This window comes from Nelusetta ayraudi, unplaced genomic scaffold (genome assembly GCF_046127955.1).
Source record: "Nelusetta ayraudi isolate G7.1 ecotype Tasmania unplaced genomic scaffold, CSIRO-AGI_Nayr_v1 ptg000004l, whole genome shotgun sequence".
Lineage (NCBI taxonomy): Eukaryota > Metazoa > Chordata > Actinopteri > Tetraodontiformes > Monacanthidae > Nelusetta > Nelusetta ayraudi.
Genome location: NW_027466054.1, coordinates 15456710 through 15481405, shown reverse-complemented (window position 1 = coordinate 15481405; position 24696 = coordinate 15456710). Strand labels below are relative to the sequence as shown.

The 24696-nt window shown below is 49.0% G+C and overlaps 2 protein-coding genes across 5 annotated transcripts in view; one reads left to right on the top strand and one right to left on the bottom strand.

Annotated features, from left to right (window-relative positions):
- The window catches only part of lrpap1 (low density lipoprotein receptor-related protein associated protein 1), a 139365-nt gene that overhangs the window by 109620 nt on the left and 5049 nt on the right, over positions 1–24696 (bottom strand). Inside the window, exons 5-8 of one of the 2 annotated variants that reach the window (XR_012928297.1) lie at positions 23969–24124; positions 23069–23151; positions 22261–22437; positions 21360–21543 (exon numbers count right to left, since the gene is read on the bottom strand). Coding sequence is in view for 1 of the 2 variants with exons in the window: in XM_076037567.1 (XP_075893682.1) it covers positions 21475–21543; positions 22261–22437; positions 23069–23151; positions 23969–24124 (485 nt within the window). In the remaining variant the exon portion in view is untranslated. Of the gene's footprint in view, positions 1–19415; positions 21544–22260; positions 22438–23068; positions 23152–23968; positions 24125–24696 lie in introns of those variants that run through there. The other variant, XM_076037567.1, reaches the window with a different exon arrangement.
- On the top strand, positions 533–18824 carry dok7b (docking protein 7b). 3 transcript variants are annotated; one of them, XM_076037253.1, is made up of 12 exons: positions 533–689; positions 808–853; positions 1561–1655; positions 2091–2241; positions 4951–5151; positions 9400–9519; positions 12904–13011; positions 13442–14244; positions 17114–17191; positions 17836–17860; positions 18385–18519; positions 18621–18824. In XM_076037253.1, exons 1-12 carry the CDS (start codon positions 636–638, stop codon positions 18764–18766), a joined length of 1962 nt encoding a protein of 653 aa, XP_075893368.1. In that variant the 5' UTR covers positions 533–635; the 3' UTR covers positions 18767–18824. The 3 variants fall into 3 exon arrangements, with proteins under 3 accessions (XP_075893368.1, XP_075893376.1, XP_075893358.1); XM_076037261.1 differs by having other exon boundaries at positions 18382–18519; positions 18657–18824; XM_076037243.1 differs by having other exon boundaries at positions 18382–18519.

Below are 24696 nucleotides of genomic sequence, written 5' to 3'. Positions count from 1 at the left end.
TGTCAGCCCAGAAATAAGTGCCGCTGCAGTGACCGAGGCCGCGTTGGCACCAGGAGCGGAGCAGGCAACCCCCCTGAAGACATCCAGGCCCGGTTTGTCTGATTAAACACCGAAAGAAGCCGTTCAGGCCCTGGAAGACGTTCAACAGACAATCACGTGTCCATAATATTCCAACATGGCGTGCAAGCAGACAAGAGGCCTTAAGCAACTGTTGCCGCAGTTGTTGTTGTTGTTGTTTAGGATTTGAAGGCATTTTCTGATTTTGCACTTCTAATCAGGCGTCGGGCCGCGTCCTTGTGCGCAGCCAGACCCGAGAGATTAGAGCGGCTGCGGGGTGAATCCCTGTCTGACACCGGGCTCTGCGGCTCGCTGCCGCACCGCTTGTGCGTTTTTAATCACATCAGCCGCGCGGTAAACAGAGAGGAGGCGGGAAAAAAACAGCGGCTGACGCGGAGGGACAACTGCGCCAAGGCAACCTGCTGCTGCTGCTGCGGCCGCAGGGACCTGCGCTCGCCGTCTGCAGCTCCGCCGAGGCTATTTTGAAACGTGACCTCCCTCCCTCCCCATCTCCCACACTTGTGCGCGCGCACACGCACACGCATTGCACGCACAGCTGCTAGGAATCATGAAAGAAGATGACGGATACGGTTGTCGCGGAGGGACAAGTCAAGTTTAGAGATGGAAAAAAGGTCAGTTCCTGTTTCCTTTCTCTAGTTTGGGCTTTTCAACACGTGGTTTTGATCAGTCACACTTCTTTTTCTCTATGTTGTTGACTTTCTACACCCCTTCCCTCCCAACTTCTCTCAGTGGAAAACTCGCTGGCTCGTTCTTCGGAAGCCCTCTCCGGTCGCAGGTATGTGGCCACAAACGCACGACTCTTTAATTTTGCACGCAGGCACGTTACGAGCAACTCGTGATTTGCGCGCACTTCTATTAATCTCATTAAATATAAAGTTGGCCTCCTTGGCCTCGCGCCACCTGAGCGCGTAAAACGTCTCCCGCACGTCAACACGTGATGTTTGGCACCGCGCGACACTTGATCGTCGACCCAAATCACGTTGTTTCACTGGGCAGGAGCACTTCTCTCTGTGTGTGTGTGTGTGTGTGTGTGTGTGTGTGTGTGTGTGTGTGTGTGTGTGTGTGTGTGTGTGTGTGTGTGTGTGTGTGATTTTCCTTAAAAATGCATTCAGTTAGCTAAATGATTCAGAACTGAATCTTTAGGAACAGAGGTTTCAGCGCAAGCGGGACGCAAAACTGGTTTTAGTAAAGTGACGAGAGTAATGTACGATAATCAGTGTGTGCGTGTGTGCGCGCGCACGAGCGCAGCTTGTATTTGTGTCTTGTCTTTCACCGTCAGCTGTCACTTCATTGTTTTAGCCTGTTGTGGCAGCTGCGCCATGAACACACTGTTGATACCTTGCATTCTAGCTGTTAATCACAAAATGGATTTTTAAGCCCTGCTGCAACTCTTGAAAGCTCCGTGTGTGTGTGTGTGTGTGTGTGTGTGTGTGTGTGTGTGTGTGTGTGTGTGTGTGTGTGTGTGTGTGTGTGTGTGTGCAGACTGCCTGTCCTTGCTGGTCTACAAGCAGAAGAAGAAAGGCAAGGAGAAGGGCAGCGTTAGCGGCCAGAAGGAGCGACTCAGTGTGACCCTGGAGGTGAGTTCAGCTGCCAGAGATCATGTCAAAACATCACACACCCAAACAGCCAGTCTGGTTCCAGCCAGGTCGTCTCCGCCTTGTTTCCCACCCCTGTACCTCCCAACCTTCCTGAGCAGGGAGCGATGCGGGGGTCAAAGGTAACAGAGGGCGCGGGATAAAAATAATGAAAGGCCACACGTAGTATATATATATATTAAAATACAATCACAAAATCAGAATAGTCAGTCATTTTTTTTTCTTTCAGGAACTTTGTGTTAAAAAAACAACTCTAGAAGTCAGACCTTTGAAAAGGCTAAATGTGCTTTTTTTTGTAGATCTGAAGGTTGTTTGTTGACTTCGTTGATTGTGTGTCGGATGGAAACTTGACACGCGGGAGACACGGAGGGCGATGCGTTCACTGACTCCGTGTCTCCTGTGGCTCTGCTCGCTCAGGGGATCTGCGGCGTGGAGCCCGGACCCGGCTACGACGGCGTCTCCTACACACTGTCCATCCTGTGTCTGGCCCACACGCTGGTGCTGGGCTTCAGCAGCAAAGATGCCCTGCTGGCCTGGGACGCCCGAGTCCGCTACAGCCTGGGAGAAGGTGAGGAGTCAACCCAGTTTGCAAAGCTGGCTTCAGAGAGCTTCACTCTGCTGAAGACCGTTTGTTTTCATCATATATTTTTTTGTATTTATTGTTATTATTTATATTATTGTTATATTATTTATCCGACATTATTTATTATTAATTTGCCTTAAACATTATTTTATATGAAATGCATCACGTGTCATGCGTTGCGGGTTTCTAACGAGGCTAATTTGTGGCTCCTGTCCCTGGTTTGGTCATTGATGACATCTTTCGATATCTCAGTCTACACTGAAGAAAAAAAAGCTTTTGGTCATCCATCATTTTGTGATTTTATTCCATTAAGAATCAGTCCCAAGTCTCCAAGTGGAATTTCCTCTACTATCGTCACCCATATTAACCCACATGCTCCCTTCCGACCTGGACTGTCAAGTACAAGAATTATTAGTATTTTAAAATTAAATCATTTTTTTTTTGTTAACAATTAAAACATTAATATTTACACTTGTTTGTATCCGTCTGATGCATTGACACATTTGCAAAGACCATTAAGGATTTTCTGTAAATAGTTCGTTAAATTGTTAAATTTAATGGTGCCTCAAGACTTTTTCCACTGCTGCTGTCTGACGTCACGTCTTCCATGACGTCCGTGAGTTGCCTTCACATGATGACGAGCGCTTTTAATTCCCGTCCGAACTTCCTCATCTTGGGGCTGGTGCGTGGCTTTCTCGATATTAATAGAAGTAGAGCATCTGGCTTTTGAAAAGGCAATAAGATGTGTGAGGAGTTTGGAGCGCCGAACTAATTCAATCGACTTTATTGAACCTGCTGAAAATAACCAGCGGTGCCTTCCACAAAAAAAAATAAAATCTGATAACCCTCCCAATATTGTACCGAGAAAGTGACCTCATTACTTGTAGGGGAGAGTGTGAGGAACAGAAAGGAAAAAGCCCTCGTGCTCTCATGTGCATGTAGAGGGTGAAGTGTGTGAAACTTCCCTCCCGGAGGAAGTCAGCGGCCACCGGGAGATCAAATAAATCGCAGGTGGAGTCTCAGTGACAAGGAGCATCGCTGCTCCATCGCTCTCGTCCTCCTCCCTCCGCTGAGTCCTGCAGCTCCGCGCTGCACTTTTATTCCTGACAGAACCAGGTTGGCAGGGAGGGGAGAGGAAGCCCGAATCACACTTTGCATATGGAAGTGTGGAACCTTCAAGGTCTCCTCTTTAATTGGTAGGAAGGTTGGAGTTGGCAGCTGGTGAACACTGGCAGTCGTTTCTGAACAGCCTTCACACTTTTACTTTTACCAAGTGGTTTGCATTTTGCAACTTCTTTTTGTGGGCAAGGCATCAACGTTACCAGGTTACAAGGTGTGACTGCACCTTTTGTCTGTGTACAGATTGTTCCTTCCTCTCTATGTTAATGTTTCTCACACTCACCAGCCCATTTAGATATGCAAGTATTTTATTAGAGTTTCCAAAAGTACATCACTGACCCCTGAGATGGAATTCAATTCTTGAACCCATTTGTGAAAAAAAAAGCATTTATAAAAACATTCGGAAATAAGAAACAACTAAACACTTGATCAACAAACCTTCAGACTGTAACGTGCGATGCAATAAATCCCTGCTGGAGTCGGGCCGGACTAAAGACAAAACATCTTTCACGCTGTTCCTCGTTATTTTTCCTGCCGCTGGTTGCGAGCGGCTAATCTCTTTAGCAGCAGGCCTTGTTGACAAACCTTTCCCTCCTTGTCTTCTCCTGCGGTTTGAAGGGCGGGTCCCCCCCCCCCACCCCCCCACACACTGAACACAGTTCCTGCTCTGATCGGAGCTCATCAAGATGAATAATAGCTCATAAGCTACTGATACACACAGTGGATTGGAGATTGTTTTGATGACATCAAACATTTGCACTGTGGCACCAAAGGGGATCATTTGAGACGAGTGCAATAAAACTAGTGCATGAATGTTTTTTTTTAATGGCAACCTTCTTTTAAAGGTCACGTTGACTGACTCATCTCTAGGCCTCGATTGCTGCTTGTTGCAGTTTTTCCTGCCCTGTCTTTGTGTTTGAAAGGCTTTTTCGGTCTTAAAGCACCTTTGACAAGTATGATTGAGAATGAAAAAGTGTTTTTGGATGTTTTCCGACCCATAAAACCCAGATTGTCGTCCCTGGGTTGCCAACTAATCAGATTGGATCTGGCTGCATGGTGACAGCAACTGTTCCCGAGCTTATCCAGCTAGCCAGGGCTCGCACCACCACCACCGCGGCGCTGCGCTTGATTTTGCCTCGTTTGTTTCTCGCGCACAGGAACATGTGGTGCGTTTGTGTGTGACTGCGTTCGCTTTGAAAGGGAGACGTGGGGAGACCGAGCGTGGAAATGACAAAAGTGTCGTCTCCTCTTGGCGAGAAATGACAAATAGGCATAAATAAGCAGAGCCTGGAGGACTGCTGCTTCATCGTCATACCATCATCATCATCATCTTCATCAGCAGCAGCATGAGCGCAAGGCGGGTGGACGTGCTCGCTCGCTCGCGTGTTTGCGTTCACGCATGTGTCGTTTCGTACGCCTCAGTGTGTTTATTTTCATGCTCCTGCTCGTTTGCAGAGCGACGGAGGCGCTCCGCCTTTCATAATTCATCACCCGGTTTGACAGACGGTTGGAAAAAACAAAGTCATCAACTGCCACTCTTCTGAAGGCGCCTCTGTCTTCTCTCTTCTCCCTCAGTGCACAGGTTCATCGTGGGCGTGGAGCCGGGAACCAAGCTGCCGAGTGGCCCCGCCTCCCTGCACCTGTGCAACAACCTGCTGGTCCTCACCCGGGGCGTCCCGCCCGTCACCATCGGCCACTGGAAGCTGTCGGCGCTGCGCCGGTACGGCGCCGTGCCCAACGGCTTCGTGTTTGAGGGAGGGACTCGCTGCGGATACTGTGAGTTCATCTTCGGCGTCACAATGTTGTGTTTTTAACACGCACAAAAGAATTCCCGACACACGTGGCCAACTTGCAAACTTTTCAAAGCAGACCTTTCTCAAGCATTGAGAAAGGTCTTTTTTTTGTCAGTTCGGGCTTTCTTGTCACCTTCCGACGCACCAGCCGTGCCAATAGATGTGCAAGGATTTTTGCCTTTTTGTGTTTTTAACACACAACAGCAGGGAAAGGAAAAACATCGACTGGAAGGGTCTGTGACATATTTCGCTTGACTTGAACTGAGGTTAAAGAGAAAAGTGGGAGGAGCCTGGTGAAGTGCGACAGTCCGCCGGCTGCAGGTTCTCGCTGCCTCGGACTCATAGAGAAGCTTCTGATTTATTGCTCGTGTTCGCGGAGCAACTTTATCCACGTGAGAAATGACTTTCTATGTTTGAAAGCGTCTGCGCAGCACACTGCTGCGTCTGTGTGTGTGTGAGTGAGCGCACAGGCATCCTCTGAATGTCCAGTTGACATGAGCATGAATGTTAAGAATGGGAGGCCGTTTTCCCTTTTCATGCCTGTAAAGACTTCCGCTTAAACGAGTGTGTGATTGACGGAGAACCTCGGTGTCGCTGCTCCGGCCCAGTGGAGGTTTTCCCAAATACGTTAAAGCGAAATGCAAATATTCAGCTGGTTTACTGGTGCGGTCGAAACATTTCTTCTCTTTCCTTCCTGCTTCACTTGGAGAGGTGTTAAGCGAGATTTCCTGTATTTGTGACATGTGTCTTCTGTGTGTGTGTGTGTGTGTGTGTGTGTGTGTGTGTGTGTGTGTGTGTGTGTGTGTGTGTGTGTGTGTGTGTGTGTGTGTGTGTGTGTGTGTGTGCGTGCTAATCGCCTCCTAGCTCCTACAAGAATAACCCCCGAGGCCTGCGGCTCTAGTTTCAGGGCTCTGATGGACAACATTTATAAATAGCAGCCACAGCCCCACTATGCCGGTGATGTGACCAAACCTCAGAGCCGCTGGCTCGCCGACTTCCACTTACCCAGCAGGCCGAGGGGCGGCGGCGGTGTGAGGCCCTGTTGGCTGCGGAAAGGGGGTGACAGCAGGCGTGACGAGTGACATTCCGTGCATGGGTACAAGGCTGTTGGTTGACTCTTTTTTTTTGGGCGCGTTGTGTGTATTTGCTGTGTATGTGTTAAAGACTTAAGGTAGTATGTGTATATTTTGGTAGTTTTTTTTTTACAGTTGTGTTTTTTTCCTGTGCGGTTCAGTTTTTCCTCCACACAAACAGGAAGTTGAAGTCATGGAAACTGAATCTTTGGGAAAGTTGCTTCCCGGGCCAACATTTTGTAGATGTGTATTTTCTAGAAACTTTAGTAACAATGTTACTTACGCAAAACAGAAAAATTGCAAAATCAAAATAGTGCCAGTTGCCATTTCTTGGTTTGGTGTGACGATGTACGTGTAGGCAGGGCTTTTTTTTTTTTGTTGTTGAATTTTTGCTTTATTTAAAAAGAAAAACAGCAACTTGTGAATACTTTACAAAATAAACCACATATCCGCAAACGTTCACAGCGCCTGGCAGCGCAGTTTAAGTCTGAGGAGTTTTATGCAGACTTTTCCTTTAGGGAAGAAATTATGCAGCCACTACGCTGCGCTACTGTTGTAAAATGTGTGTCGGGTTGTTCGTCAGCTGCTCTCTTTTGGAACGGGACCATGACAGCTGCAGAACGTGCAGGATAATTGAACTAGTAAAGACAAAGCGCTTTTTACGAGGGCGCGTTTTACGGCGCCATACATCCTGCCGCTCGCATATGAAATAAATGCTTTGCCCTCTCGGCTCCCTAATTTCCCCCGAGGCGAAGCAGCGAAATCGGTAAGTGGGTCTCTCGGTCATCTAACTCTAAACTGCTGCATAAAAATATTTCACCCTCCGCTGCCTCCACACTTCTCTGCTGCAGCTGCAGTTTGAAAGTCAGTTGAGCTCACAGCCGTTCCATTCCTGGCAGCCGAGCTGGAGACGTGCAACACACACGTAGGACAAGACACACACGCGCGCACACACACACACACACACACACACACACACACACACACACACACACACACACACACACACACACACACACACACACACACACTTCGAAGTCGCTGGCCAGGTCTTTAGTGGGCAGTCATCAGTGCGAACTAGACAGCAGTTTGTCAAACTGGGACATGATTGGATCGTGCTGGATGGTGTTGCACGGTCTTAGCACTAGCGAGGTGCAGCGCTGCTAATTCTTTCATTTTTTTCTTTTTCTGAAATGTCTTGTTGATGATGTCAGGGGTCAGAGGTGAAAATTGTCAGACTAGTTGGAGACCACAGAAAGACAAGTCGCTCCAATAAGCACTGGTTATAGTCGAGGTCTGCAGAGCAGCATCCCTGGACCCAACTGTTGTGTCCAAGTTTAACTTTTTACTGCGGAGGAAAAAAAACTTTTTATGTGACAGGCCATTATACTTAAATACCTAAATAAATATATATTTTGTATCTTTTTTGCTTCACCTGTGTCTTAGTTGACACGCGCAAACATGCGCCTGCAGCGGATCACGAGCCGACACGCTGAAAGATTGATCAGTGGCAGCCGTGCAGCCTTGTGATCGGAATAAAAGCCATTTTAAGCCGACGCGCTACGTGGCCAATCCTTCCGTGTCGCTCAGCACGTGCACACGCAGACTTGCGCGCAAATGCACACACTGCAGCAATCTGATGCAAGTCGTTGCGTCAGGTTCGAGAGAACCTCAGCGGTTTCTGCCACGCAGCGGCATCACGACGCCGTTCGCACGTTCTCGTCTCTCCTCCATCGATGGAGTTTTCTCGAGGTGAGGATCGACTTTAACTGCCGTCACGTGACCCCCGAGGTGTGAATGAGCCTCAGAGGTGAGAGTGCCTCTGACTCTTCATCTGGCACGCAAGCATGTGTGTGTGTCAGAGTACTCCAAAGACACACAAGGATTTTGTTTTAGGATGTCAAGACACTGTTTGATCATTTTCCTTCCCCATCCTGATGCTGGTTTTGAAGTCTTCACCACCTCCACATGGCCAAATGCACTCACTTGCTGCCGTGTGATTTATTAATGAGCTATTCACGCTAACCGGCAATTGAAAAAATTGCGGGCGAGTGTCGATGGATATTTGTACTTAAAATAAATCTCCTCTTTCCTCAGTGGCACTGCAGCAGGTTAAAACAATTGTAATAAAAACGGAAAAAAAAATTGTCGACCTTGCCGGCCGCGCGTCTCCGCTGTCTCAGTGTAACAGCACACTTCACATTGTGGCTAATGAGGCTAATAGGCTTCCATTACTTTTAATGCTGAGCGATGATTCAAGCCGTGAAGTCTTTAATTATTAAGCTTGATTTAACGGCGGCTCGGAAGGCTCAGCGCACTGAAATGACACCTCAACTGGACTAATTCACTTGTAGTCTAACAGAGCCTAATTAATACTAAACAAACAAAAATGATAAAAGCCTGTTATGAGGCCAAGTTGTGATGCAGTGTCGGAGCTGCTAGTAGGAATATTGTGAAGCTTTGCAGTAAATACAGCCGTTCTCCAAACTGCAGCAGTTTTATAAAATCTGCCATGAATTCAGAACGAGGTGCCTTTGCTGACTGGCTGTTCCTCTCCACTGACTCCACCGCTTCACTTCTCTGCAACATCAATCTCAGCTCTGTGAGTGCTGGCCAAGTCCCTGAATATGTGCACTCATCGCAGCAGTATTTCTGCAACGCCTGATGTTTGATGGAATTGTTTTGGGGTGATTTTTTTTTTTGCTTTTTCACTTTGCTCTTTATTGTACTCACTCCCTCCTCTATGCTGCAGGATGAGTCTGGGAGTTAATTGAGGCATTCTTTCTTTTTTTCTTTATTAAATAAAAGAGTGGTGGAAAACTAAAACTTTACTTTGAAACTTCAGTTTCATTTTCACTTTTTTCAAACTTGGAGATTAATAGTTTATTTTATTTATTTATTTATTTTTTTAATCATGTTTTGTATGCTGTTGTATGGTGGTTTGCACTTTTGCCCAATAACAAGAAGGTACTGGGTTCAATTCCCAGTTGGGGAGGACCATTGACCATTGATAAAAAAAATTCTAGCGTTAGTAGAAAACACAGTTTGCGGCCTTGGCCAAAAGCACTGCTAAAGATCTTTAATGCATCTGTGTGACAAATTGAAGCGTCTTTTCTCAAGTGGGTCAACGGTTGCTCTGTTCTCCATCCATCTCTTAGGGGCTGGTGTTTTCTTCCTGTCCTGTGCAGAGGGGGAGCAGATCAGTTTCCTGTTTGACTGCATCGTCAGAGGCATCGCGCCCAGCCGAGCTCCTCATGGCCTGCGACCCACACTGCCAGGTGAACACACATACAAACATGCTTGAGAACTTTAAAGGGGAGTTACAATGGAAGCTGGGTGGTTGTGATTTTCTAACCACTCTAGATTTACATAGAGGGAAAGGAACACATGAAATTGAGCCACAGGTCTCAGACAGGCCATTGCCATTTCGTGGAATTCTTTCCCTCTGTAAGAACTCCAGAACGGTGATGTGGATTTGAAAATGTTGCCAGACCCTCCGTCAACTTAGTGGCGAGTAGTAAATGCTTGACATTTCAATTTTGGGGCTCGCTGTTAGCACCTGTTTGGTAGACAGAGGGTCAGTCACACAGGTACGTGACTCTGTGACTTTCCCTCTGCAGGTTTACTGCCCGGTTAATGTGCACGTCTAGCCTTTGTGTCAGGCGCCATGCACCACATGCTTTAGGGTCCCGCGGGGTCACCCTGTCGTCTGAGGGGTCGTGCCTCTGTGTGTGACTTGCGCCTCGTTGCAACGTGCTGCTAATTTCACGGCCACATTTGAGGGCTAGTGTTGCGTTGGCTGGAAAACAGTTAGGTTCTGGAGGACACAGACTGGATGTATTAGGTGCCATGAGTCCACATGAGTACATGCTTGCAATCCTGTGTCACGGATCCCTCACATCCACATTTGTAAAGCTGTTTGTGACAAATCTGCACTGATTTATTCTCCTTTTCTATTCTGTTGTACAGTTTAACCGAAGCACATTCTCAACCTGAACCCCAGTCCCAGCCTTAACCCTAGCCCCAACCCCAACCTAATCTGAGCTCCAACCCTAACCCCAGCTCTAACCTAACTCCAGCCCCAACCTAATCTGAGCTCCAACCCTAACCCTAGCTCTAACCCTAACCCTGGCTTCATCCATAACCCTAGCCCTTACCCAGACCCAACCCTAACCCCAGCACTAACCTCAGCCCCAACCCTAACCCCAGCTCCAACCCTAACCCTAACCCCAGCACTAACCTCAGCCCCAACCCTAACCCCAGCTCCAACCCTAACCCTAACCCCAGCACTAACCTCAGCCCCAACCCTAACCCCAGCTTCAACTCTAACCCTAACCCCAGCACTAACCTCAGCCCCAACCCTAACCCCAGCTCCAACCCTAACCCTAACCCCAGCACTAACCTCAGCCCCAACCCTAACCCCAGCTTCAACTCTAACCCTAACCCCAGCACTAACCTCAGCCCCAACCCTAACCCCAGCTCCAACCCTAACCCTAACCTCAGCCCCAACCCTAACTCCAGCTCCAACCCTAACCCTAACCCCAGCACTAACCTCAGCCCCAACCCTAACCCCAGCTCCAACCCTAACCCTAACCCCAGCACTAACCTCAGCCCCAACCCTAACCCCAGCTCCAACCCTAACCCTAACCCCAGCACTAACCTCAGCCCCAACCCTAACCCCAGCTCCAACCCTAACCCTAACCCCAGCACTAACCTCAGCCCCAACCCTAACCCCAGCTCCAACCCTAACCCTAACCCCAGCACTAACCTCAGCCCCAACCCTAACTCCAGCTCCAACCCAAACCCTAACCCCAGCACTAACCTCAGCCCCAACCCTAACCCCAGCTCCAACCCTAACCCTAACCCCAGCACTAACCTCAGCCCCAACCCTAACCCCAGCTCCAACCCTAACCCTAACCCCAGCACTAACCTCAGCCCCAACCCTAACCCCAGCTCCAACCCTAACCCTAACCCCAGCACTAACCTCAGCCCCAACCCTAACCCCAGCCTCAACCCTAACCCCAGCTCCAACCCTAACCCTAACCCCAGCACTAACCTCAGCCCCAACCCTAACCTCAGCCTCAACCCTAACCCCAGCTCCAACCCTAACCCTAACCCCAGCTCCAACCCTAACCCTAACCCCAGCACTAACCTCAGCCCCAACCCTAACCCCAGCTCCAACCCTAACCCTAACCCCAGCACTAACCTCAGCCTCAACCCTAACCCCAGCTCCAACCCTAACCCTAACCCCAGCGCTAACCTCAGCCCCAACCCTAACCCCAGCTCCAACCCTAACCCTAACCCCAGCGCTAACCTCAGCCCCAACCCTAACCCCAGCTCCAACCCTAACCCTAACCCCAGCGCTAACCTCAGCCCCAACCCTAACCTCAGCCCCAACCCTAACCCCAGCTCCAACCCTAACCCTAACCCCAGCACTAACCTCAGCCCCAACCCTAACTCCAGCTCCAACCCAAACCCTAACCCCAGCACTAACCTCAGCCCCAACCCTAACCCCAGCTCCAACCCTAACCCTAACCCCAGCACTAACCTCAGCCCCAACCCTAACCCCAGCTCCAACCCTAACCCTAACCCCAGCACTAACCTCAGCCCCAACCCTAACCCCAGCTCCAACCCTAACCCTAACCCCAGCACTAACCTCAGCCCCAACCCTAACCCCAGCCTCAACCCTAACCCCAGCTCCAACCCTAACCCTAACCCCAGCACTAACCTCAGTCCCAACCCTAACCTCAGCCTCAACCCTAACCCCAGCTCCAACCCTAACCCTAACCCCAGCACTAACCTCAGCCCCAACCCTAACCCCAGCTCCAACCCTAACCCTAACCCCAGCACTAACCTCAGCCTCAACCCTAACCCCAGCTCCAACCCTAACCCTAACCCCAGCACTAACCTCAGCCCCAACCCTAACCCCAGCTCCAACCCTAACCCTAACCCCAGCGCTAACCTCAGCCCCAACCCTAACCCCAGCTCCAACCCTAACCCTAACCCCAGCGCTAACCTCAGCCCCAACCCTAACCCCAGCTCCAACCCTAACCCTAACCCCAGCGCTAACCTCAGCCCCAACCCTAACCTCAGCCCCAACCCTAACCCCAGCTCCAACCCTAACCCTAACCCCAGCACTAACCTCAGCCTCAACCCTAACCCCAGCTCCAACCCTAACCCTAACCCCAGCGCTAACCTCAGCCCCAACCCTAACCCCAGCTCCAACCCTAACCCTAACCCCAGCGCTAACCTCAGCCCCAACCCTAACCCCAGCTCCAACCCTAACCCTAACCCCAGCGCTAACCTCAGCCCTAACCCCAGCTCCAACCCTAACCCTAACCCCAGCGCTAACCTCAGCCCCAACCCTAACCCCAGCTCCAACCCTAACCCTAACCCCAGCGCTAACCTCAGCCCTAACCCCAGCTCCAACCCTAACCCTAACCCCAGCGCTAACCTCAGCCCTAACCCCAGCTCCAACCCTAACCCTAACCCCAGCACTAACCTCAGCCCTAACCCCAGCTTCAACTCTAACCCTAACCCCAGCACTAACCCCAGCCTCAACCCTAACCCCAGCTCCAACCCTAACCCCAGCGCTAACCTCAGCCCCAACCCCACGTTTATTTATTTTTTATTTTACGTGCTCTGCCTGCTCTGTCCTGCAGATCTCAACTATGACCCAGTAGCAGCCGAGGAGCGACTCAACCAGGAAGCATCAGAGCTGGAGAAGAGGCTCAGCATGATATCCCAGAGCAGCCTGGCCAGCAGCACAGGTGCATTCATCTCTGCCGCCTCCGGCTCCGTGTCAAATATGCTGTCCACGTTCCTTCTGTAATTTATCAGACGGTGAGCGTGGGTAATATTAGGACCTTCACACGTTGCTGTAATCTGTCATGACCTCGCGAGAGTTGCGGCCTACGTTCGTGTCATCCGTCACTGCTCCCATCGTGCCCCCCCGACACCATCAACCTCTACAAAGGTGCAAATCACCGCCGAGTTTTCACGATTGTGCTTAGGTCATGGTCACACACATCTGTCCGCTGTCATCCCAGGTCTCGTTAGTCATTCTGTGCCGGCAGCCTCTGCAGGTGATTTTTGAAAGGGCAGAAAAATACACAGCAAATGTACATCTGAAAACGTCAATTACAAATTGATTCCACATCATTTTCATCGTCACCATCTCAACAACTGTCTCCTCTCTAGCCTCCACCTACAGCTGCAGCACCTCCGTCGCAGGGGACGACCAGACCAGCCTCTCAAGCTCCTCCTCCAGTCAATCAGACACCAGCTATGGGGGACGGTTCCTGTTTTGGGCAGAGCCGTCGGCGAGGCCGCCGCACCTCTCCAACGAGACGGCGTCCAGCTCGTCCACGCTCAAGGCCCTGAGCGGCTCGGACGACGGGAGGCTCTGCGCCGCCTCGCTGGGTGGCTGCGGGGGTCGCCTGTCGCCCTCCTCCTCCTCCGCCTCCTCGTCCTCCGCCCAGCCGCACCTCCGCGGCCTCCACGACAGCGGCCGGCAGAGCTCCCTGGACAGCGGGATCGGGATATCGGCGGGCAGCCAGCTGTCCCACTCGGGGAGCCTCTCCTCCACCTCGGGCAGCCTGGAGGGCGGAGAGGAGTTCGGCTCGGCCGCCAGCCTCCCCCCTCCGCCCTCCTCGCCTCCGCCTCCGCCTCCCTCGTCGCTCCAACTCCCCCTGGCAGCTACCTCCGACTCCCGGTGCAGCTCAGGCGCGTCTCTGAGACAGCGGGGCGAGGAGTACCAGGTCCCGAGCCTCCTGCGGCTGTGGTACGAGACCCCCAGGAGTCTGCTGCTGGCCCTGACCTCCAGCACAGAGAGGGGCGGGGCCAATAAGGGTCAAAGGTCAAAACACGGACCCGTGGGAACCGACGGGGCCGCCATGCGGCACTCGCACTCCTGGGGCAGCGAGAGGGCGCCCTCTGTGGACAGTGAGGGGAGGTGCACGCCGAGACCCTCGCCGCCGCCACCTGCTGACGAAGAAACAAAGGTGAGTGCATCATCAGCCTCCAGAGACATTGAAACGGTCGACCATCCGGCACCATTTGAAAAATAATACAGAATTAATGCAGAACCGAGCTTGTAATGAATTATCAGTTTACTTTGGAAAACAAAATATTCCCGGTCCAGCGTCTAAACCTTCCTGAAGAGATTTGGTGAATTGAATCATCAGATTGTTTCATCATTACACTAATGCATTTTGGGAGAAATGTTGTTTTTTATATTCCAAGCTCACATTTGCTTTGTTTTTGTTAAAGTAAAGCCCAGGCCTTGCAAATCATTGTTAATCAGCCACTCTCCTTTGGTCCTTGCGTTTGCTCCCGCCGACGCTCGTCTCTCTTTAACGTATCTCCGCACTTTTACGAGCTCGTTAAGTTTCCCTCGTGCTAATAAGCTGGGTGAGCTGTGTGATAGAGCCCAGGTTTGGGTGTCAACAGTGTGTGTGTGTGTGTGTGTGCGTGTGCCCAGGTTTCCCCTGACAAGAGGTAGCCACTTTATTATTGTGACTCACCGCTGCACTTTCTTGATCCTTGTCCTTTTTTCTCTTCCTGCTCTGAACAAGCAGCCTGCTTCAAGAACTGTTTCCTGCTTCCACACAGAAAAAATAACAAAACACAACACAAACCTCTTCACCCCGGCAGTCCTGCAGCACTCTGTTGTTCTAGTGCGCCAGAAATCTCACCCTGATTTAGGACTTTTGCAGAGAAGAGCAGCAGTGCTAAGAGTCTGGAGCTCCGTCGAGCTGCATCTATTTTGTTTGCAGTTGTAAAATAATATAGAGGTGATGGAAACACTGCTGTCAAACTTGTTCATTAACGAGCCATTTACCTCGAGATGAACCTCTCAGCTTGGCCAAATAAAAAAAAAAAATCAATTTGAGTACATTTCAGGTGCTGTTGTCTTGTCCAAAAATTCTTTTGTGAATGCAAAACTCTTTCACTTCTTTCGCTTACTTTTCTTCGCAGTAATTGCCAAAATCCCTTTGTGATGTCACAAAGTGCACTTAACGTATACCTCTCCCACAGATCAGTGAGCCATAGGGTCGGCTCTGCTACTGACTAGTGTGGAATTTTCGGTGGAGTTGTTGTTTCCTTGCTGGACTCTGAAGTTTTTAATTCTTCATCGGGACTTGCGACGCACAAATGTTTTGACACTTTCACACGTCGGCCCGTCGTGTGGTTTTAATGCTGTGGCCACCCGGCGTGTTTCTCCCCCCAGCTGAGTCTCGGCGGAGGACGCAGCAGCAGCAACCAAACTTTCCGCTGAAGCCTGCAGTGATTATTTCCAGTCAGAGCTGCTGGAGATGCCGATTCAACCTGATGACGGCCCATTTGGCCGCCTCCCCTCCAAACTGCCCATTACGTCAACTTTTGATGATCACAGCAAACACACACCACCCTCCCGTCCTGCCTATTTTTACAACATTTTCAACTTTTGCCCCCCATTGTGTTACGTAATGTTGCAGCATTTTTAGCTCCTTGACAGCAGTTCTGAGGCCTCCCTAATGATGCAGCCGAACGGCTGCCTGCATCATTGTGGTTTACAGGTGCAGACGGCTTAACGGAGCACAATAGAGGAAATGCAAAAAACAAAATTGCCCGTGGTGCAGAAACAAAGTTGCTTGCAGCAGCAGCAGCAGAAGTAGCTTCAGTAGCAGCAGTAGTAGCAGCAGCAGCAGCAGCAGCAGTAGCAGCAGTTGCAGTTACAGCAGTAGCTTCAGTAGCAGCAGCAGTAGCAGTAGCAGCAGTAGCAGCAGCTGTAGCTTCAGTAGCAGTAGCAGCAGCAGCAGCAGTAGCAGTAGCAGCAGTAGCAGCAGCAGTAGCTTCAGTAGCAGCAGCAGCAATAGCTTCAGTAGCAGCAGTAGCAGCAGCAGCATCACTGTGAATCTGCTGGCTGTGATCGGAGTTGAGCTGGGGGCGGCGCCTCGTCGTCATCATCGGCCGTTACCAACCCAACACCGTGCAGAAGAAGCAGAAGTGACCTTTAATCAGAGCCGGGTCCTTCTTGCAATGAACTTGAAAGTGCCAACTTAGAGAAAAAAAAAAAAAAAAAAAGCTGCAACATGGCAACACTAATTGTATAGAAAAAAAATGGCGTGTGTGCGTGTATGTGTGTGTATGTGTGTGTATGTGTGTGTGTTTTCCTTTCCCCTCTTGATAGCTTTGTGCGCTCTGGCCCTCCGAGGAGACTTTGCCGTGTAATTATTTTTTTTCCCTCTGATGTGATGTGAGACCCTCCTCCCCTCCAACCCCCTCCCTCCTCCACCCCCTCAATCCTCCACCTCCCCCACTCCGCCTCCAGCAAATTACCATTAGAGAGCGGGGGAAGACGGGGCTCGCCTCATGATTTCTGTCGCCATAAGTGTAGTGTAGTGTAGTGTAGTGTAGTGTAGTGTAGTGTAGTGTTGTGTGTGTGTGTGTGTGTGTGTGTGTGTGTGTGTGTGTGTGTGTGTGTGTGTGTGTGTCCCAGAGAGGGTGGGAGTGCAAAAGGGGGAGTGAAAAAGTTAATGAGTTGTGATGAAACCTGCAGAAAAGCCCCCGAAGAGAAGCAACACCGGTGATTGTTTTCAACTTGTGCCGCTGCCGAGGTGTCAACACTCCAAAGCCTCAAAAAAATAATAAATTACACTTTGTCTGTGTTGGCAAACGAGAAGATGCACGGTTCCAAAGTTGTACGAGGTGCGTGTGAGAGATAATAGTCGGCGGTGTTGTTATTAGTTGCTGCTGGGTGCAGGCGAGAGCGGTGGATGTAGACAGATGGTCCATCCCGGCCCTCGCACTCTTTCCTCCTTCCTTGTTTAAAAGTGGTCGCCTCCCTCGTGCACCTGCAGATCAGCTCTTCTCTCCTCTCGCTCCCAGTGCGGCTGGGATCTGGACTCGGAGAACTACATCACGCCTCAGCAGTGGCAGTCAGTGAGGGAACGGTGCTGGGCTCAGGTAAACATCCCACATTTTCAGGTCTCAAATTGTCAGTGCTTCTTAATTTTCCATATCGGATCAAAGATTTAAAAAATATACAAGGTTGTTATTGAAGTACTTAGTGCATAGTATAAGAGTTGTCTCTTTTATTATTAATTATTACATGTACACGGCCTATGGGCACTGTATTTAGCCCTCTGTTTACAGCCTCCCGCTAAAGACGCTGGATTTTAAGTCCAAGGCTGAAACTGTTTGTTGTAACTGTTATCAGACTTTATTTTGCAAGGGGACAGAAACGAGAGGGTTACGTTGTTACTAACAGGGGAGGGGAATGATGCCCCTTTGTGACATCACAAAGGGCTCACATGCAGTTCTGTGTGTTTTAGCGCACAGTTTTGGAAAGCAAAGGAAGTAAACTGGAAGTGAACTGGAAATGACGACTTCACTGACAGACACAAAATAGTGATTAATTGTTAGAATGCGTTCTTGAAAGGAATTTCGCCGAACGTGTGAGCCGTAAATAATGACAAACATGCCTCAGAGCCTGTTTTGTAACCCTGGTTCGTCATGAACTGTATGTATTTAAATGTCAGAGCGCTTGAGGCTCAAGTATCAATTGTAGCAAACACTGTTACATAATGCCTTTGTTTGTTATTTCCCAGGTTCCACCGTCTGCACATGTTCAAGGTCTGTATGGAAAATCCAGTTCTCTCAGCAGCATGAAATTAATGACTGAAGCTTTTGCACTTTTTCTCTTTGTTGGCTTATAGTCCAAACCGTTGTCCAAACACTTAAAGTAACACTGTTGCTTTTACAACTATGTAATTGTCTAACCAAAACCGCACCCCCTACAACCGTGTAGCGGCCAGTGCCAACACCCCAACACTGTATCGTGGCGAGGCGAGGCAATGAAAACTCAGCTGCGTCATGTTGCTATTGCATGATGCTACCGCTCACGATGGTATTTCCATAAATTTAGAATGTGATATTTTTCCAAATGTGCATTTAAAGCATTTAAGAGTTGTTGTGAAGTTCTCTTGAGCAGGTGCTGTGCAGGCAAACAAAGTTATAAGTAAATATAATAATAATAATAATAATAATAATAATAATAATAATAATAATAATAATAATCATAAAATAATAATAATAAGTACCATAACACTTTGTACTTTGGGAGATTTTTTAACGTTTCGAACGTGTGTTGCCAGAAGCTCCGCTCTGCGTGAGGGAGGAAGACGATGACGTCGCTGATGCTGGTGATAAACCAGAGGGACTGACGAGGTCGCCGCCACCCTCTGTCACCTCGCCTCCACCTGCTGCACCCAGCCAGTACAGGCCAGCCAGTGGTACAAAAATAAATCCACTTTGTCATGTTCCGCTTTCTAATTTTTGGACTTTTAAAAGTTGACACAGCAACATGTTTTTTTTTTTTTTTTTTTAATTTCAGGTACGTTTCTGTCTACTCATCCACCTGCGTGCCCAGACATTGAGCTCCGCGGTCACTGCACTGCTCACTATGTCAACGTCCCCAACATCCTCCTGTCAGCCAGAGCCAGCAGAAAAGGGACGAACACCGAGCAGGAGCGTCTGTAGCCTGGATCGGCTCTGCTGAGTTCTCTCTCTGAGGTGAGAACATCACGTCGTATACTTTTCATATTCCCCTTTTTTTAACATCTCTTCTGTGTCAAAATGACATCAGAATTACACAGTCGTTGCAGTATCCTCGAGGAAAAATATATCAAAAAATAAATAAACTTTTTAACTCTTCTTAAAAACAAAAACAAAAAAATGGCCTGAAAAGCCACAGCTGGACAAGCTGATGTTCAGCAGGTTTGCCGAGATGCTGCACCAACAACAGTTTTCATATCAACAAATGCAACTAAAGGGTTTTCTCTTGGGAACGATGGTTTCACTTCTCAGCCACTCTGGATTGCAGTTTAGTTAAACACGGTGGTGCACTGCACCGTCTCCGGCACCAACAACCTCTTTGAAAAAAACCCCAGTTTGAGCTGCTTGACTGTGATTGATGGAAGGTTTGATGTGGGCTGTTTAAAAGATGGATACAGTTACGGTTTCAGGAAACACTATGTGGCCAGTCAGGTTCAGTTGACGTTAATATTTTTCAATCTTGTCATCCGATCGAAGAAATAATGAATGACTTCAATTTGTGACTTGGCTGCCATCTTGACGAAGCAAAGAACATTTTTCGCTTTTATAGAATGAACAGAAACTCAGTGGATGTTTAAAAAAAGACGTTTATTGATATAAAACAGCTTTGTCAATCAAGAGATTGCATGACCAGATTACAGTGAGTGGAACGACAAGAACAAACTGAGTAGTTTTAAAAGTTCTTTCACAAAGACTCAAACTAAAGACCATTCAAAACAGCTTTTTTTTTTTTTTTTTTTTTTAAATGTACTCTCGCATTTGAAATGAAGAAAATGTAGTTCAAGTAGCAGAGGAGTTTTTCCCCTTCTATTGTGTTTAATTAAAGATGGCAGTAGCAGTGTAAAGATGCAAATATCTCCCTCTCTGACAGAGGAGAGGACGGAGTCGAGAGGACGGAGCCACTCGGCGCCGCCCTGCTGGAGGACACTTTCAGTTTCTGAGCTCGGCTTCGCTCTGACTGAGCCACCGCAGTCCAATGAGGGCGGTCGTCACTCTGACCGCCGTCCTACTTCACACAGTCATGCCAGTTTTCAGCACTTTCACACCAGCAATCCATTCCACGAAGGAGAAGAAGGAGAAGGAGGAGGAGGAGGAGAAGGTCTGCAAACTCTCTTATAAAGCTGCCATTTTGGGGGGATGTTTGTGTTCTGTTGTCTTGTAACTTCAGGAATTTTTACTTTTTTTGTGATGACTTTCTTGGCTGCATGTCCTCTAAATTCAGGACTCTCAACGGCCTTCAAGATGAGATGAGCTTTGGCAAATTGTATTGAAGTTTTCTAAATCTTGGAGATCATTGTTGTCCTTAAGTGCTGAGTTGGAGGAAAGTGATGGTGCGTTCAATTTCATGGTTAAAAAAAACAATGTCCGTGTTGGCCTGGACGTGTGTTAGTTCCAAACGGCCAGAGCGCAGCTCAGCCAGTGCCTTCCCATCATGCTTTGCGCTACACCAGACAGTATTAAACTCAACATGCTGATTCAACCTGACTGTAACCATTTTTAGTACCGTTATTTACAAAGTTCCAATAGTTTAATAAACTTCAATCAGACGTTTTCTGCAGCGGAATGATTATCGTACCACAGACTTGCCAGTTTCATCGTACTGTGAGATTTTTGCACCGTCATGTCCTCACTGGCTACACCAACTTCTCACCTCCTCCCTGGTGCCTCCACCCAGACAAACCTCACCCAACATGTAAAACACCAGTTTTTTTTTAACACAAGTTATTTTTATGAGGGCATTTTTTCTCCACCGGTGGGCGCTGGATCTGAGAGGGAGGCAACTGGAGGCAGAGCCAGACTAACAATAATAATAATAATAATAATAATAATAATAATATTGATAATAATAATGATGAGAATGTCACACCTAACACAGGGCTGTATTTTACTTGTAAATAGCAACTGTTTGTATTCTTGCCAAGGCATTACGAAATCATACCAAAGTGTATTTTTAAAAATATGACCGTGTATGTTGTTGGCACCTGAATGTATCTCAATAATAAAAACTGCTGCTAACGGCTTCAGGTTGAAAATCGACCCTGAATGTGAGAGAAGTTCTTTCAGACGGCAGGAACTCTTGAGTCGCAGATTTCAGACCTTTCAACACATCGAACAGTCGTTTAGAAGGAGACTAAAGCGAGGTGGCGTCAGAGGGCGGAGCCAGCACCAGGCTGGGAGCGTTAATGATCAGGGGAGAGGTAACAGACGTCTTTGTGACATCACAAAGGGATACATTCCAGAACTGTGCCTGGAAAAACCAAGCAGGGTAAAGAAGAAGAAAATGGACTTTTCTCATTTTGTGGAGTTGACTGGCCAGATGAATATTATGTGGTCAGACTCACACTGAGGCTTTTCTACTTTCCTGCATATTCATTTTGCTGCTGTTTTGCTGGAGGTGTAGCGCTATAATCTGGTCATTTCTCAATCATTCAGAAATGATGCTGATTTATTATTTTACAAAAACCCTCACGTACATATTCAACATTGGTCATTCATTCGTACTCGCACTCAAATGGACAGCAAGCCACTCCCAAGGAGTAGCGAACACTGGTTTCCTCCTCAGTCTGCCGTGCTGCCGCTCTCGCTCTCGGACCGAGCCGACTGACTCAGTTCGCTGATCCCTCGCCTGCGTCTCACAGCTCGTTGTGCTGGAGGCCTCGGCCAGAGATCTTGTTGCTCAAGTCCTGCATGTGTTTCTTCATCTGAAAGAGATCAGACAGACACTTGTGAGTGTGTCACAAGCCTCCAAAGATAGAAACCCTCATCTGCACTGCAGCGTGTGGTGGGTCGTAGGCAGGTACGTGCGGCACAAAGAGTCCGCCTGCCAGGTTGGGGTCGTTTCAGGTGAAGTTAGTCGTTGAGTTCGCGTACGACGCACAAAGAAAGCCTGCTGCAACCTCACTTAGCGTAACTTCTTATGGTTTATCTTCCCCTGCGCTGCTTTAACTGCAACAGCAGATGATCAAGATGAAACCTGGACACAATATTTTAAAAATAACAATCACCTAAATGAACAATGCAATAAGCCGCCAAGAAAGCAGACTAATGGGCTGTTATTACATCCATTTTCAGATCATTACTCTCCACCCCAGACTCCAGTGGTGCAGCCTTGACTGCATAATTATTCCCCAGACCTCCACAGCTCGTCAGAAAACTGCACACTGCAAGCCTCTGCCGCGAGGAATCTGCTGCATCTAACTTCCTGCTGAAGCTGACACTTTGCTGCAACCTTTTGCTTGGACAGAGACCAAAGCAAGGAAGCAGGCTGAAAACTTGAAACAAACACTGTGCTCTTTGTGACATCACAAAGGGCTGATTCAAAGAACCGTTATATTTTTTTTTAGCACACGCAGCGAAGCACAACATCAGGTCCGCGTGTCGCTCGCTCGGTCGCTTTGGTGACGTCGCGTGGCTCCCACCTTGTAGCCGATCTCTCTGGTCTTCTCGGCCAGCGTGTGGTACTTGTCCTGCGTCTTCCTGATGTGCTCCTTGTCTCCCAGAGCCTCCACGTGCTGCAGCTTGTGGTGCGAGAGCTCCAGCTGCTCCCGGTAGTGGTTGTGCTTCTCCACTTTGGTCTCGAAGTGACGCAGCTCCTCCTGGGGGAACACAAGGCCGGAGTTCGGGTTCAACCTCAATTACCTGCGCAGCTGCACCCAGAGACACGTCTGATCTCAACGTCTGATATCGTCTAAAAAAAAAAAAAAATCATTTTTTAGAGCTGTTCAGCGTGGGACAAAGGGTGAGGAGCAGCACCATGAGAGTCGAGAGAGCAGAACACTTACGCGTTGAAAAATGAGTAATACACAAAAGGTCATCATAAAAACACTCAACGGGTTTATGGGATGGATTATCATACACAAGCAGGTCAGGCAACAAAGTGCATTTGGAAAAGTGAAGCTGGCGACTACTTGAAAAAAAGAAGCCAGATTCAAGAGTTTCCGAGGGTTGTGGTGTGAGAGTTGTGCTGCAGCGCTTGAAAGGTTTAATGAAGTTTTGTCCAGGAAATGACGCAGAGAAGGAAAAAGTTTCCTCAAACTCATTCTGGATCAGCAACTGTGGGAATCTAAAATCTCGCCAATTCCCTCAGTCAACCTGTGTCAGACGGGTCTGTCCGACACAGTTCATGGGTTTTGCCTCCCTTCACTAATGGGCTCCTCACCACATGGCTGTGAGGTAAAGCAAAGCACGAAGCGTTCAGTCTGTCGTGTTGGGAAGATGAGTGGGTACCTTGAGAGAGTCCAGCTCATCGTCGCTCAGGTTGGATCTCTTGGCGGCCTCCCACAGCTCGATCACGCGGGGCTCCCGGAACTCTGCAGCCACAGATTTACAGGTGAAGGAAACGCATGAAAAGACCTCTGCTTGGAAGCTCACGCGTGGTTGCAAAAGGAAGAGGAGGATGGGGAGGCAGAGGAGGAAGTGAGAGCCGAGGCTTGATGAAGATACACGGTTAAGCCCATCAGTTGTTGCATCAGTACATCTTTAAACTTCATCGGCTTTCTCCACCTTCTACAATACTGAGTGCTGCCATTATTAATGCTCCTCCTCCAGCAGCAGCTGTCAGTTCCACCTTCTGCAGCCGCCTTCTTTTTGTCCCCTTCCAAACACATGGTACGCATCAGTTTTAGCAGGAGGTTAAAAGTGGGTATTTTCGCTGGGGGCTGTAAACAGCGGGCTAAATATGATGCTTTCTGGAGATTTACTCTTTGAAGAGTTTTTTTTTCCCTTTCTTTTAATTACCGGTGTGAAGCTGCTCGGCAGGGGTCCTGGATGTAAACTAAAGATGTGAAAATGTGCGACTGAAAACAGCAACACTGGAGGGAGGCGGCGGCGTCTTTAAATAACCGCGATGGCACGCCTGCGCGCTCCGGCGTCATCTGCGAGGGAAACGCAACAAAGCACTGCAGTTAAGCCGCGCGCATATCAACGCTCCCCGACTGCGACGTGACAGAGGCGGTTATTATCATCACAAATCCCAGTGATTACGCAGATGAGATAAACACGGAATGAGACGGAGATGCTGCAGCGGGCAGGCGAGGAAAGTGTATGTGTGTGTGTGTGTGTGTGTGTGTGTGTGTGTGTGTGTGTGTGTGTGTGTGTGTGTGTGTGCGTGCCCCCCCTCTGGCTCACCGCTGCCTTCGCTGAAACCCTCGTGGCTGATCTTGCGCAGGCGCTGAAAGCCCTGGTTGAGGTCCCTCATCTTCTGCTTCAGGTCCGTGTGCTTCTGGTGCAGCACATGCTCCTTGGTGTCGCCCTCCGCAGGGGAGATCACGTTCTTGTGGATCTCTGTCGGGGTGAGAGGGTAGGTGGGGGGGGGCACAAACACACGGTGGTAAATGACGAGTAGGAGGAGGAGGAGGAGGAGGAGGAGACGGGGCAGTTTGGAAGTTGAAAGGCGATGGTTTATTCAGGGAAGGAAAGAGGAAAAAGAAAGGGATGGAAGCAGGATTTGGAGGAAGATGAAGGAAGAAGAGGGAAAACCTGTAATGGGAGTTCAATTGTGGCTGTGAAATTTCAGCTCAGCGTTGCTTTTTATATACAACAATAAAATAAAAGGTAATCTCTCCTTCTACAATCTCAGCTTTTCATTCCCAGTTCACATATCGGCAGTGTGTGAGAACACCTTCTCCACCACAGTGGAACATGGACACCGCCTGACATTTAGATCAGAGAGACAAAGTTGTCATCACCGGGGTGAAGTGGAGGCGGAGGAGACCCGACAGTCTGTGAAAACGCCCCCGAGGTGCAGGTGGAAGATGAGGAGGAGAGGGAGGATGATGGGGAGGAGGAAGAGGAGGAGGCCTTGAGGAGGTGCACGGCGTTCCTCCCTCTAAGGGGACGAGTGATTGGTTTGATAT